The following is a 15,041-nucleotide window of genomic DNA, read 5'->3' as shown; positions in this document are numbered from 1 at the left end:
ATGCACTGGATTCTAAGGAAATCAAAAGGTGGGACAGGTTATGCAACTCTTAAGCTTGATATGAGTAAGGCGTATGATCGCATTGAATGGAGTTTCTTACAACAAATGCTTTGTCGTATGGGGTTCGATGATCGGTTTATTCGGTGGATAATGATGTGTGAGTCATCTGTGAAATATTTTGTGGTGAATAACAACAACAAAGTGAGTCCAATCACAGCGAGTCGAGGCCTTAGGCAAGGGGATCCTTTATCCCCCTATCTCTTCATCATTTGTGTCAAAGGCTTCTCGGCTATTTTGAGAAGGGAGAAGAGGTTGGGGCGACTGCACAGTTGTCGGGTATCTCGGGGCGCCTACTATTTCTCATTTGTTCTTTGCAGATGATAGCTTACTTTTCTTCCGTGCAAATCAGGAGGAGGGGAATGTGGTGAAGCATTGTATCAAAGAATACGAAGAAGCATCTGGTCAACTGATAAATTATAGTAATAAATCAGAAGCTTTCTTCAACTCCAATACTTCCAACGTGGCTATAATTGAGTTGTGCGAGTTGCTAGGTGTAAATCTATCGGAAGGATGTGGTATCTATCTGGGGATGCCTATGTTTGTTGGGAGGAACAAAAAAATCGCTTTTCAATCTCTTAGAGAGAAAATGTGGTCAAAGGTAGCGGGGTGGAATAAATCTCTACTTTCCATGGCAGGGAGAGAAGTACTAATTAAAAGTGTAGCGTAAGCTCGACCATCTACTGGATGAATATGTTTTTGTTGTCAGATAGCATTTATGGCTTAGAAAAAATGTTAAATGGTTGTTGGTGGGGTGATAGAGAAAATAGGAATAAATTTTATTGGGCGGCTTGGGATAGGCTTTGTGTGCCAAAATGTTAAGGAGGTACGGGTTTTTGAAATTTGAAAGACTTTAATATCTCGATGTTGGGAAAGCAATTGTAGAGATTGATTGAGAATCCTGACTCTCTACTTGGGCGGGTTCTTAAAGCTCGATACTTTCCTAGATATGGGATTCTTGAGGCTGGTAAGGTTGATAATCAAAGTTCTTTTTGGAGTGGGTTAGTGGCAGCAAAAGATCATTTGAAGGCTGGGTTCTGGCAACACACTAGAGATAGACGGGAAACGCTTATCTATGGGGAAAACTGGTGGCCGAATGCCGATAAACTCCACCCAATCTCTTGTAGAGATGATCGGTTTCATGATGTTACGGTGTCGGAGTTGTTCTTTGAGGGGTCACGCGTGTGGAATGAAGCGGTGGTGAGAGCTGTGTTTAATGTGGAAGAAGTCGAGCAGCTGCTGAGCCTCTCGCTGGCCCAGAGCTCTAGTGAGGGTGCGATTTTTTGGTGTCAAGAGCAGAAGGGCTCTTTTTTTGTACGCTCAGCGTACAAGTTCTTGTGCGGTGGCTCCTTTGAAGTGGAGAGATACTCGATGGTGTGGAGAAGACTTTGGAGCCTAAAAAATTTTATAATCACCTATAAATACTCAATTCATATGAAGATTCTTTTCGCACAAAAAACTTTCTCTCGCTAATCTCTCTAAATATTCAATCTATATTTTGTTGAAAAATGTCCCGTGGAGACGGCAATGATTATTGGAGCCAATTTTATCTCAACATGCCTGATTTCCCAACGAACCAAACAAAGACTCCCAGATCAGCCGCCTCGATGACCACCCGAGTGAGGATGTGTATATCCACATGTGTCCTTCATGCCAAACCTCTGACGCAGACGTTGGACGAAATACGTCTGTGTTGTGGTTTGCTCAGCGGAAATTGCAAATTAAATAAATTCACAAAAAGAATCTATTTAGATGATTACGTGGATCGATTCAATTTCATGTCAACATGTTACAATTTTGATTCTCCAAAGAATCGAAGTGGCTTGCTACTTTTCCGCATGTAGATCTTGAAGCTTTATTACAAAACCAAAAATCTTCTAACCTATGACCCAACTCTAGATCTAACTTCCTTGTGTTTGTGTCACACCTCCTTCATCCCTATTTATAGAGTTTGTGATGGGCTAGGTTAGGGATCTATGAGGCTTGGATTGGGCCTCCCCATTTGGACATTTTATTTACTAATTAAATTATAACCCATAATTTAATATAAGGTCAATGGATTATTTCTTGTGCCACTAAAAAAAATAATATTGACCGCCCATCCAATCTCTGATTACAAGCAATCCGAGTTAATCTCTTTAATATATTATGTTCCGTGTTTAAGACTTTCTATACCCATTAATTAATTTATAGTCTGATGTAGACTTTAAAATTAATTAATATTTTATTTTCAAGAGTTTGTCTAGTATGCGATGTATATTAAAATAATATACTTGTCTTTACTATTATTCTTGGATTAAATCCAAACCGGTCGGGTTTCCGGATAATAGAACTTTTCTCGAACACCTCTTGGGAATATAGTTAAACCGCGAAAGCACACGATTCAATATAATAATAAAACTGACATCGTACTAGTTATTAATTACTACTACCCAAGATATCAGGAATATTGGGTTGCGAAAAACTCACACCTACTGAAACAGCGTATGATTAATAACGTATGTCCTATATTATTACAATGTTTAAGAAATATTAAATCTCTACGACATCATCTTTCCGTAGATAGCAATAAAGACGTGTCTATATTTTAGATCCTTTCAATGTTATACCACACAAGTGTCACTAATCATTCTTAAGGTAAAGATGACTTTCGGATGGACACTGCAACCTTTCGCGATAGGTAGTCAAAGGCTATCTAGGTTATGAAAAAGTTTTACTTCTACAAAGTTTCGGCTGAGTCACCTACTTTCCTGTTCCATGACCCAACCTTCAATGTAGAAGACTTAGACTGATTTTACTTTTCGGCGTTTTAATTGAATATAATTAAATATATAATTAAAACGGTCAATGCCCATTAAAATAAAATACACCGCATGAAGAAAACATTTATTATTCTCATTTAAAAAGAGAGTTTACAATATTTAGGTAATTTATCCAATAGTGGGTCCAACGAGCCATGACTACCAACACTAGCCATTTCACGCCAAAACAATTGAAGTCACATGCTCTACTTGTTCGTGGTTTCAATGAGGAGTTGCGGGAAAAAGAGTTTCAATTAAGTAATCTATAGTGAGTGGAGAATTGCCACGGGGAGCAGGAGTGATAGCCAGAGCAGTAAAACAAATTTTTGATACATTAGAGAGTCAAAATGCAGAATATAGTGTAAAAGTCACATTCTTGGAACTGTATAATGAAGAGATTACTGACTTGCTGGCCCCCGATGATTTGTCCAAACTTGTGTTGGAGGATAAGCAGAAGAAGCAGTTGCCATTAATGGAGGATGGGAAAGGAGGTGTTCTTGTGAGAGGATTAGAAGAGGAAATTGTGGAAAACACCAGTGAGATTTTCTCTATACTTGAAAGGGGATCAGCTAAGCGTCGAACCGCGGAGACACTGCTTAACAACCAATCAAGGTCATTGTCATGTTCATAGTAATCCCTTGCATAATTCTTTTGGTTCTCTGAAATAAAGTTGACATGATTTGCTTTGGGGCATCAGTCGATCACATTCTTTATTTTCCATAACGATACATATAAAGGAAGCAATACCTGAAGGCGAAGAGCTAATAAAATGTGGGGTTGAATTTAGTTGATTTGGCTGGTTCAGAGAACATATCTCGCTCTGGTGCACGGGAGGTAAACTTATGACCCAGTGATAAAGTAGTAGTTATTATCTTACAAAGTCATGTTTTTGTCATTATGATTTATTGTTTGAGATTTAAAATCTTATCAGGTGATATCCTGGCATATTTTTTTATGAGGCATTTTCAATGATCCCAACTTTCATCATTCCAGAGGAGAGCAAGAGAAGCTGCGAAATAAATAAAAGTTTGCTGACACTGGGGCGAGTAATTAATGCTCTTGTCGAGCATCTTGGACATGTTCCTTATAGGTTTAGCCTCTTACCGGTCACTGAATATTTTTGTTAGTCCTGTTACTATACTTTTTAAGCTAAAGGTCTCCAGCTAATTCTTAAAACAGGGATGGATAGTAAGCTGACTCGCTTACTTCGTGATTCATTGGGTGGAAGAACTAAGACATGTATTATTGCTACTGTGTCACCAGCAGTGCACCGTCTTGAGGAAACCCTTAGCACATTGGATTATGCTCACCGGGCTAAGCATATTAAGAATAAACCTGAGGTTTGTTTGTTTCATATTTTGCATTTCTTACTGACTTCATCTTTTTTTCTTTTTTGCTTATTCTTATCCTTTATCTTGTGAGCAAGTTAGATTATTTTATTAGCAAATCCTATCCTAGTACTCTTTAGCATAGTGTTCCGTCATAAGGCTCACCTATAATGTTTAATACCTACTGATAGTCTGATATATTTTTTTCGTTACCTTGTATGTGAATCAGAAAATGATGAAATCGACTCTGATTTAGGATCTCTATGGGTAAATAGAACGAATGAAAGCAGGTAAGTAGGTAACTGTCTCTTGGTTTTGATATGCTGTTTTTGTATCATACCGATGCTCCTTCTTAATGCAACTTTACGATACTCAACCCCCCATCTCTCTAGAGGTTTATGCTTCAAGGGAGAAGAACGGGGTGTACGTCCCTAAGGAACGATACTATCAGGAGGAGAGTGAGAGAAAGGTACTGCATATTAGATGTTTGCCTAAAAAACACATAATTTGGTTGAAAGAGTATGTGTATGTAGTGCTCAATACTTAGTTTTTTTTAGTGAATTCATTTGTCTAATCATAATATATGTTTCCTTATTATTGTAGGCAATGGCCGATCATATTGAACGGATGGGAGTGACAATAGAAAACCATCAGAAGGTCAACTTACTTGATGTTTATTTTTACACGGCATAAAATTAAGTAGATATATCTCAAAAATGCTTAATTGCCTGATGTATGATACGCAGCAAATAGAGGAACTGCAAAGTAAATATGATCTTCAGATTGAACAATGTACTGATCTGAGCAAAAAACTCGATGCCACTCAAGTAAGCAATACCCATTGAGAATAGTAATGTTTTTAAGCTGTCTATGAATCTTAATTTGAGTTGTTTGCAGAAAGACCTGGACCAAACCAGCAAGTTGCTGGCAAATGCCAAAGAAGAATTAAAAGAATCCCAACATTGCATCAAGGAGCAGGATTTTATCATATCTGAGCAAAAAAATTCTGGTATACTTTTTTTGGCCCTGCTTCCTATGTGTATTTTTCTTTTTGTGGTGTCTAATCTTGTTTCTAAATAATGTAACTAGAAAATGCTCTGGTGCATCAAGCTTGTGTCTTACGGGCTTATTTGGAGAAATCTCTGAAGGATAATGCTTCTCTATTTCTTAAAATTGGTACATCATTTTTGTTGCCTTTAAGTTCAAAACATTTATTCATCTGGGGAGGGGAAGATTTCACTGTTTTTCATTTCTGTTGGTTTTCAGCCAGAGAGGACAAACTGAATTCTGATAACAGATCAACTTTGGATAATTTTCGCGCTGATCTTTCCAAGCAGCTTGACACCCTTTGCAATTTGTTGCCTGGTTCTATATCTCGACAATGTAAATACCTCCAGTCTGTTGAGAATCTGTGTAATTCTTTTCTTTTAGCTCACAATACAGTAAATTTTTCTACCATCTGCTGGTTGTAGAACAATCTTTCATTCCTTCTTTCAAGAATGCCTTCAGTGAAATTTTTCTTTGTATTTTAAAAATTTCCATTTACTTGCTGCTTTAGAACTTAAGAAGAAAGTAAGTGCTTCAAGGACTTTGTGTGTCTCTCATTTTGAGGCTGTTCAAAATGTTGCCAGGCTGCACAAAGCAGGCAGTAATGCAGCTTTGGATGAGCTGTCAGCCATAGCTTCTTCTAACTCACATTCTATAGGAGAAGTAATAAACGTCTCTCACATTCCTGATGTTTTTTGTAGGTATTCGACTTATGTTTGATGTAATCTCACAAAATCTGTACTGTAGTTTTTAGCGGCAGAAGATGTTGAGATGAATTCCGTTTTTGTTGATCTTCAACAATCGTTATCAAATCATCAAAGGGAAATGGTTGACTTAGCAAGAGAGCTTAGACAGGTATGCATATGCAATCTACGTTTCCCTATTAGTACCTCTAAAAAGGAAGTTGCTGTACAGCCTGTACCACTAAGAATGTTCTGCTCCAGTTCTTCATAATAGTTGATGACTTGATTTATTAAATTGACAATTTTTTTGAGATTTAATGCTAGCAGGAAGCACAGGAAGAATTCCTCAGAATCTCTTCATGGATTTATCGAAAAGCTTGATGAAGAATCAAAAAGGCTTGGAAGTCATGCAACTAAAGTTGATGAAGTTCAGACAAAGTGCATTACTGACTTTTCCAGAGCTTATGAGGTTTGATGAATATATGGTCAACTGTCAGGATGAAATTGACTGTATTTCTTCGAGCTTATTAAGATTTGTATAAGCAGGAACAGTCCAGGACAGATGCACAGAAGCTTATTGCTGATGTGATCACCTTAGTTTCTGACTGCATGCATAGCCATAAAGAGATGGTTGGCTTCTTTTGTTTCATGTGCATTTTCAGTTTTATTGAGGTATCCAATGGTTATACTGGCAGGTGGATGCAAGGCTTGGTGATCTTAATGATAGTGTAATAGGGAATAAGATGTTTTTGGATGGATATGTTTCAACAATGGATGGCATTACTTCGGATTTGAAAAGAAAATGTCAGGACTCCTTTACACAAGCAGAAACTAACCTTTAGGATAATGCAGACTTTTCTGCAGCTAAGCATTGTCGTATGGAGTTACTTATACAGAATGGGTAAGGAACCTGTTGTTACTGAAACATTCTTTGCCCATAATCCATTTGTTTGACCTTCTTCTCTTTGCTTTTAATAATTTTTTCAGTGCAAACACTGGTGATGCAGCTTTGAAAAGGTGGCAAAGTAGCAAACAAGTATTGCTTGACATGGGCAGTCAACATGCCTCAACAATTGCTTTGCATGCTAGGTTAGTCATAAACTAAGACTATATTATCATGCAATTTATGTTAAATTAATTGCAAGCATAGGTTGACATGCAGTTGTATGGATTTGGTTAGATAATAGTTATGTTGGGCAGCTCAAAATCTAAGATTCTTAAATGCACATGTGCATATACTGGCATTGGAAGCCATGCGTTTAGTGAAAACTTAATGCAGCATGACAATTTTTCTGGAACCTTCTCTCAGGAGTATCAGTGAGAGTAGTGAACTACACGATGCTGAGATTGAATCTGCGAGAGTTACAGTCGAGAAGGATGCGGAAGAGAGTTGCAACGATATTATACGTTGCTTTGACGGTCAGTTACTCTACACTTGAATTTTTTATTGTTTTATTTGTTAATTGTAATGTTAAATATAAAGACCTATGTCGTTTGACATCAACCACTCCACTGCTAGACCAACACACACATACATTGCTGTTTATGATTTGTTAAGGTCACTGCTGTAGAGATTTATGTGGAAGAAAATTTTAGATCATTGGTCGGAACAAGAAAGAGCATCCGTTTCTGAAATTTCTGCAACTGCCAGAGCTCATTCAGAAACAGTAGATGATCTTAAGAGAGATCATTCTGAGCATGCAGCATGTATTCAACAACATGCCACTGACACTTTCATACAAAAATATATGGTATGCCTCATTTTGCATCTTATGAACGGTTTTTTACAGTAGTGTGAATCGGATTATTACAGCATTTTCATCTTTCATTTTAGGATTACGAGCCAACTGAGTTGATACCTGTAAGGTGTGAGCCAGTCATTCCCAGCAAGAGCACTATCGTCGAGTCACTCCGCACAATGCCTATGGAGACCCTTCGAGAAGAATTCCGAGAAAACCATTCATTTATAGTAGGCAAGGAAGTAAAGATCCAAGCTCCTCGTTCTCCGCTTTCACAGATCAACTAGGCAACTATGGCGCCTAATATTTACCAAGGGAGATAAAGAAATTAAAGCTCTTTTGCATATATAAACGGTCTTTTGCCCTGAGTTGTACCGAATATATGGCCACTCTCATCAAATGAGATACCAATAATTAGTTGTAGTTCACATTATTAGATACAAAATGAGTAGGTATGCTCCTAGTAGATAAGTCTAAGATGATACTACATGTTTATAAGAAACTATGTTAATCCTTGAGTTCCTGATTCATATGGTCGGGTTTGTCCATGCTCCACGCACTCAAGCTCTCGATTTGGATAGTTTCGGTTCCATTGTTGAATGCATACAAATGAGCGTCTCCATACAATGCCATGGTGGGATACACTCTAGAAGTAATGACAGTCTTTCCTCCCGCAGCAAAGCTCTCCACAACAGAGTTGTCAATCTACAAATGATACCTTTATCATCAAAATCTACCTTGGTAAGAAAACACAAACGAAAGAAAATCAAGAATATGCATACCAAACTCCTAAGAGAAATCTTCATGTCTTTCAAGTCTACATTAACAAATCCTCCAAAAGAGGGCCTATATGCATCCAACCCATTCACCATTTTGGTTTTGTCTTCCTCTATGGATGACCTGCATAAAGACTTGGATCAGACTTCTTCAACATCAACAATTTAAATAATCAATCAAAATTCAAAAATACTTACATGGATGCATCAGAGCACATAAGAACTAGATGCTTGTCATTATCCTTGAAGATTCTGAAGAAGACAGGAGTGAACTCCTCCAACTTCTTAGAAGCCAACGTCGCCAGCCCAAACGGTCCCAGTCCTCCTCCAACTGTCGATTTCTTCTCGCGGCATATCTTCTCCGCGTCATATCTATCCCAGCTCTCGTTAAACGGCTCAGCCTTGTCCAAGCTATCAAACGTAAACGTCACCTCCACATCAGCCTACACCAATTTTTTTCCCCATTAGCCCACCTTTTCCAATTACCACCACAATAAACTAACTACAGCCACAAAACACACACACTACACTACACTACTACACAACACTACCTGTGCAGCAGTTATCTGTTCGATCTCGACCTTCTCTCCCTGCTCGAGCTCGAAATTGCTCAACTCCATGTTCTCCGCCCTCAGCGACTCCAGTTCTTCAATCGGCCACTGCAGCAGCTGCTTCCCACTCGGATCAAGCACAATAGTGCGAGGAATAAGCTGAAACAACACAACAAGTATCACTACAAACCATTTTTTTAAATTTTCGACAACAAGGAATTGTTTGGGGGTGCTTGAGCCCCCACAATCAAGAAAATCACCTGAATACCAGCCCAGCCTTTCTCCACATCCTTATCAGTAGAATCCGACTCATTAGCCCAACCCCACAAGATCCTCCGGTTCTTACTCGGATCAAAGAAGGACTTGGACGCGTAAAAGTTGCCATAATCGAACCTCAGCCCATTCCATCCATCGACCATATCCTTATCGGGAACATACCTATCACTCTCAAGATCATACGTCCCAATAGTGTAATACTCATATCTAGTGAGGTCAAGGCTGACTTTGAACACATGCTTGACCTTAGGACCAATGACAGAAGTGTCCAAGCCAGCGGCGCAGTCGGTGGAGACCGGGAAAAAGTCAGGGCACTCCCAGTTGCCGGTGGCGGCCATGGAATGGAGGGGGTGCTTGGCCTTAGTCCAGCGGAAGAAGTCCCTGCTGCTGTATAAGAAGGACATCCCCCGGTGCTTCCTCCGCCCCCCGATGGTGATCCGCCAGTGGCCGTCAGGGGCCATCCATGCGGTGGTGGGGTCGCGGAAGGAGGTCTTGTTGACGAAGTCGTCTGCCACGATGAGAGGGTTGCTGTCGGGCTTGATCCAATGGCGGAGGAAGGGGTCGGAGAGGTTGGCGGGGACTGCGAAGTTCTGGACCTGTGATACAGACCAAACAGAAGAACTCAGCTCATTTAGTCTATATATCTCACACAAATGGCGTTTACAGGACATTGAGTCTATAACAACCTGGGTTTTGTTGGAGTCGACAATGCCGGTGTAGAGGATGACGGGCTTGTTGCCGGGGAGGACGGTGGCGGAGCCGGACCAGCAACCGAACTGGTCGAAGGGCTTGGAAGGGAAGATGGCGGGCTCTAAGGCGTGCCAGTTTATCAGATCTTTCGATACGGAGTGGGCCCACACGATGTTGCCCCACACTGCTCCCTTTGGGTTGTATTGGTAGAACAGGTGGTATATTCCGTTGAAGTACATTGGTCCTAATCATATATACCCATCAATTATATTTCATTTCGATCTTAATTAATCAGACTCACGGAAAGTTTAAGTAACTAACCATTTGGATCTGAGATTTTGTATCACCCGCCACGCCACATGAAACAAAAATAATATAAAATCAGTTTGAGTGAGTTGGTAAGTTTTGATGATCAAATCATCTCATATCAGAGAATTAACAAATACGGAAACGATATATAAGTGCAACTCATACTCTATCAAAGCCTTGGTTTGGATCAACCTAAGTGATTTGGGGTTAAGTTGTATGGACTCTATTAGTACTCCTATCTAATTAAGTTGAGAGTCAAAATTGGAGTAATAAGGCAAGTTGTTTCATGGGGACCATGATGACTTATACTTCAATTAAAGCATGCACAAGGATTTACACATCTTTTGGATTCCAGTTAGACAATATTTTGACATCTTTGAATTGTAGCCAAATTAATATTGGATAAATATACGTGGTTCATTCAAAAACACACAATTAGCAATGTTTATATATATTTTAAAAGTTATCATCTACTGCAGTCTGCAGTCTGCTGATGCAAACATAAATTACAATAGGTCAACGATAAGAAAAGGGGCAAATTGTCTCCATCCAAACACAAAAAGTATTACCAAAAAAATCAAGAAAGGCCACAAAGATAATATTTTTAGAGAATTAAAGTTTGACTCTTCCTGATTGGAAAACCAATTGAAGAAGTTGAGATACATTCATTATACTAATAACCTCATGCATTCAAACTCCATCATTATCATAATTTTTGTTCACCCCAAATTAAACCCAAACATATATAGTTACTACATGCATTCACAAAGAGAGAGAAGGAGAGAGACCGTTTATCCAATGTTTGGGTGGTTGAAAATGATAACCAGTCCTGCCTTGTTGCTTGACATCAACCACATGCTTGGATTTGGATTGTAAGTGCAGAAAAACATGGTGAGATGATTCGACGAGATCAAGGTTGAAAAGTGATAGCAATGAAAGTGCACAAACAAGGGTGTTGAATATATCCATGAATAATCAACGAAAATGTCTTTACTATGTTAATTGAAAGGATCCAAGTGAGCGTATTTATAGGAAAAACAAGATGGTGGATCCTTATAATCTATCAGGTGGAGAAAATGGAGTTTTTTTTTTCTGGAGAGAGAAGAAGAGAAAAAGAAAAAACTTGATAAGATTCAGAAATCGAATAAAAAAGATAATGATCCGTAATTTCGTGTTAAATGTTAATGCTCTTTAGGTTTTCCGAAATGGTCAACCGTTCCTTGGTTTTCTCTTTCGATAATGCTTTTTTTTTTGTCGACGGACCAAATTAGTATTTTCATTAATTTATAATTTTCTCTTCAATATACGATTCAAATTCTAAAAACAAACACGATTTCTTTTTTTTTAATTGAAAATAATGCATGCTTATTTTCGATGAGAAATATTTAAATATTTTAAGATAAGAAACTTACAATCGACGTACGTAACTGAATGTGGATAAAAATATTCACTTTTCAAAACTCGCAAAATATGGGGTCAAAACTAGAGAAGTTAGAAGGTTGAACTTGAAGCCAAAGACATTTCAAAATTAAAAGGATAATTGCTATTGATTTGATTATATTAATTTTAGTTATGGAAGTTGAGATTTTTGGTATATTTTGTAACGTGAATAAATTATATTTTTGTTAATTATAAACTTATTAAACGCTGGGGGGATAATTAACAATTTATACAGGTGTATCAATATATATGATGACAGTAGATCTAGATGATCAATTTAAGTTATTTAACCCATTCACGTACGATCACGACAATAGGCAAAAAATGAAAATGATATATTATTATTATTATTATTATTATTATTATTATTATTATTATTATTATTGTTGTTGTTGTTAATATACAATAAAATCACACCAGATAATTATATGAGCTGGCCCTTGTGTAATTAATTCTGTCGGAGTATGAAAACTATATGTTGACAGGTTGGACCAATGACTCTTCAATAAATGAGTAATAATCATAAATATAATAGTCTACATTTGAGTTTTGGAAAAAAATCTTCCTTTTACTCTTAATAAAGATATTCTAGAGTTTGACAAATTGAAATCACTCCTTCAATTTCTTATCGACAGTAAGAGAAGAAAAAAACTTATCATGGCTAAATGTGATGTGTAGCCGTAGTACATAAGTTAAATAATTAATCCAATCCCGATAAGCTTAGAAAACAGTATATTATTGAGAAATTTTTTTGAGCAAGAATTAAGTTAATTTATAATTAAATGAATTGTTGGACGTGAATTCGAGTATAACTCAATCTTAATTTACTTTTTAGATTAGATTTACCATCTCAATCTTCTTCTTGTTCGGTGAAGCCTGGTTTTTTTATACTATTTGTAGCGTCATTCAAGCTATTTCCTTTCTTGAATACTTGTAGGGTTCGTAGGGGCTCGTGCATTCGTTCTTGTCTATGATATTAATTTTTTGAGGGTCAATACCATAGAACATCGATTTTTGCATTTTTATAGATCGCGTTGAAGGTTTTGAGTAGGGATGTCAATCGGGTCGGTCAATCGGGTTTCGGGCCAACTCTACTCGGGTTGCGGGCTAATCGGGTTGTGATTTCTTTCGGGTTGCAAATGTTCAACCCTAACCCTAAAAGCTCGGGTTTCGGGCTAGCCCGGCGGGTTAATCGGGTTGCTACCGATAAAATTAACATGCGATCAATCCAATAGATAATGATGAAAATTAGTTATATTCATAAAATGTAAAATATTTAATTATGATAAATATGAGATATATTTGAGATACTAATATTTGAGATATTTCGTGAAATTTTAATGCTTGTTTTAGAAATTTAAATATTTTTTAAGGGAATTTGAAGTTTTTAATTTATTTATCAATTATTATATTAATAAAATTCAATATATAATTTATATATTTAATATAAAATTAAAAGTTATATTTTTAGTTATCTATATTATAAAAATTAATCAATGAAGTGTCGAATTAGAAGTAAAAAAATAGAATAATAGAAAGTTTATCGGGTTTTCGGGCCAGCCCATCGGATTTTCGGGTCTGGCCCTAACATGTTGCGGGTTAATCGGGTGCGGGCTAATCGGGTTTTAATTTTATCGGCCTAGAAATTTTCAGCCCTGCCTCTATAAATTCGGCAGGCTATTCGGGCTAGCCCACGGGTTGCGGGCTACACTGACATCCCTAGTCATGAGCATTTTCCGTCATTGTTGTCAAGTTGCCGATGGGACCGTATCATCAATACATATAGATTTTAGCAATGTTTTAAAAACGGACTGGACCGGCCGGTTCGACCGGTCGGACCGCGAACCGGTAGGTAGTCCGGTTCACCCCTTTAAACCACCACTGCATTGAACCGCCGTGAACCGGTGGAACCGGCCGGTCGGACCGGTTGGACCGTGAACTGGAAACCGGTTTTCTATTTTTTTTCAAAATTTTTTAAAATTTATTGTTGGTAGAGGTTGAACTCATGACCTCTCTTCTAGTTAAAAAGACCTCTACCATTCCACCACATGGGCTCATTGAACAATTTGAACATTAAATATTTTTATACATTAACCATTAATTTTATCTACAAAAACTAATAATTCATTTTAATTTTATTATTCTTTAATATAATTGTTAATTATAATATATATAATTATCATCCTTTATATTTTAATGATACTCTACTTACCACCTATATTATTATTAGTACCATATAAGATTCATTATTTACTATAAATAAATTTTTTATATTACATACTTAATTTATATACCCTAGCTATTGAGTCATTGACATTAATGAATAATCTTATCTAAACTAATTAATAAGTACTTAATTCGTATTTAATTATATATTATTTTACGAAATAAATTTTCTTAAATTAATATAAACATTATCTATTTTAATACGTGAAATATTAAATTTTTTATCTAGATTAACTAATATTAAATATATATATCTGAATATATTTACTAAATTTTAATATTATTTATATTTATACATCACTAATTATCTATAAGGTTTAATGTTTTGTGATATATTATTAATTGTAAATCATTTACTAAATTTAATATATTTTTATATATATTTACAACAGTAAAACGGTTAGACCGGTGGTTCGAACGGTTGGACCGGTTGAACCGTGAACCAGTAACGTCACCGGTTCGCTTGCCGGTCCGGTTTTTAAAACATTGGATTTTAGAGTACTCTTAAAATCACAGTTAACACCAATTTGAGCAAATGCATAAATAAATAGAACAACACCGATTATCTTTCAAGCAATTACCATTTACCTCAAAAGGTTGTCCATTATTCTCTTTTTTAACAAACTCAAAGTGTATAGTCCATTTTTCATTCAAAGTGTATAAACTTTTGGACAAATTACTAAAATTCATAAAATTTAGTCAAATTTAGGTTGGCATCACCATTTCAGAAATCAGTCTGAAAATAAATTAAATTTGGTTAAAATTTTTAACTATCAAAGAAAAAGTTTGGTCACCTATAAGCTGTGTTTCTTTTTTTTCCCATAAATTCCTAGCTATCTCCTTGCTATCCTAAAAGTATTTTTAATGTACTAAAATCAATTCTTTACCAATTAAGCATGTTAACTTTGATTGTACTTTTTCTCTTTCATTTATAGTAAAAGTCATTAAAAGATTTCCAGGATCCACTTAAATTTGAAAGCTGTTTGACACGTCTTTTATTATTTTAGCATCTACTGTTGTCTTTGTTGACATATATATGCATAATGCAGCTCAGATCCAATTGTTTAGACGTCTTTTTGTTGTCATATAGAGATATGGAGAAATTATTCTAGGTGTTG

At 36.6% G+C, this 15,041-nt stretch overlaps 1 protein-coding gene and 1 pseudogene across 1 annotated transcript; one reads left to right on the top strand and one right to left on the bottom strand.

Annotated features, from left to right (window-relative positions):
• LOC121775829 lies at positions 1–7,948 on the top strand (annotated as a pseudogene).
• Positions 7,949–7,975: 27 nt separating this feature from the next.
• On the bottom strand, positions 7,976–11,388 carry LOC121747686 (beta-fructofuranosidase, insoluble isoenzyme 1-like). The gene is made up of 8 exons (XM_042141789.1): positions 11,046–11,388; positions 10,270–10,278; positions 9,945–10,192; positions 9,243–9,854; positions 8,983–9,141; positions 8,630–8,874; positions 8,438–8,555; positions 7,976–8,360 (listed from the first exon to the last, which is right to left on the bottom strand). Exons 1-8 carry the CDS (start codon positions 11,224–11,226, stop codon positions 8,163–8,165), a joined length of 1,770 nt encoding a protein of 589 aa, XP_041997723.1. The 5' UTR covers positions 11,227–11,388; the 3' UTR covers positions 7,976–8,162.
• Positions 11,389–15,041: the final 3,653 nt, after the last annotated feature.

This window comes from Salvia splendens, chromosome 1 (genome assembly GCF_004379255.2).
Source record: "Salvia splendens isolate huo1 chromosome 1, SspV2, whole genome shotgun sequence".
In the NCBI taxonomy this organism is placed as follows: Eukaryota; Viridiplantae; Streptophyta; class Magnoliopsida; order Lamiales; family Lamiaceae; genus Salvia; species Salvia splendens.
The sequence above is the reverse complement of the archived record's forward strand: the minus strand, read 5'-3'. Positions and strand labels throughout refer to the sequence as shown.

Coding starts and splice junctions, on each gene's coding strand:
- LOC121747686 (XM_042141789.1), bottom strand. CDS start 11,226: ATGGATATATTCAACACCCTTGTTTGTGCACTTTCATTGCTATCACTT. Junction 8,875..8,982: donor AACAGATAACTGCTGCACAG/GTAGTGTTGTGT, acceptor AAATTGGTGTAG/GCTGATGTGGAGGTGACGTT. Junction 8,556..8,629: donor ATGTGCTCTGATGCATCCAT/GTAAGTATTTTT, acceptor GTCTTTATGCAG/GTCATCCATAGAGGAAGACA.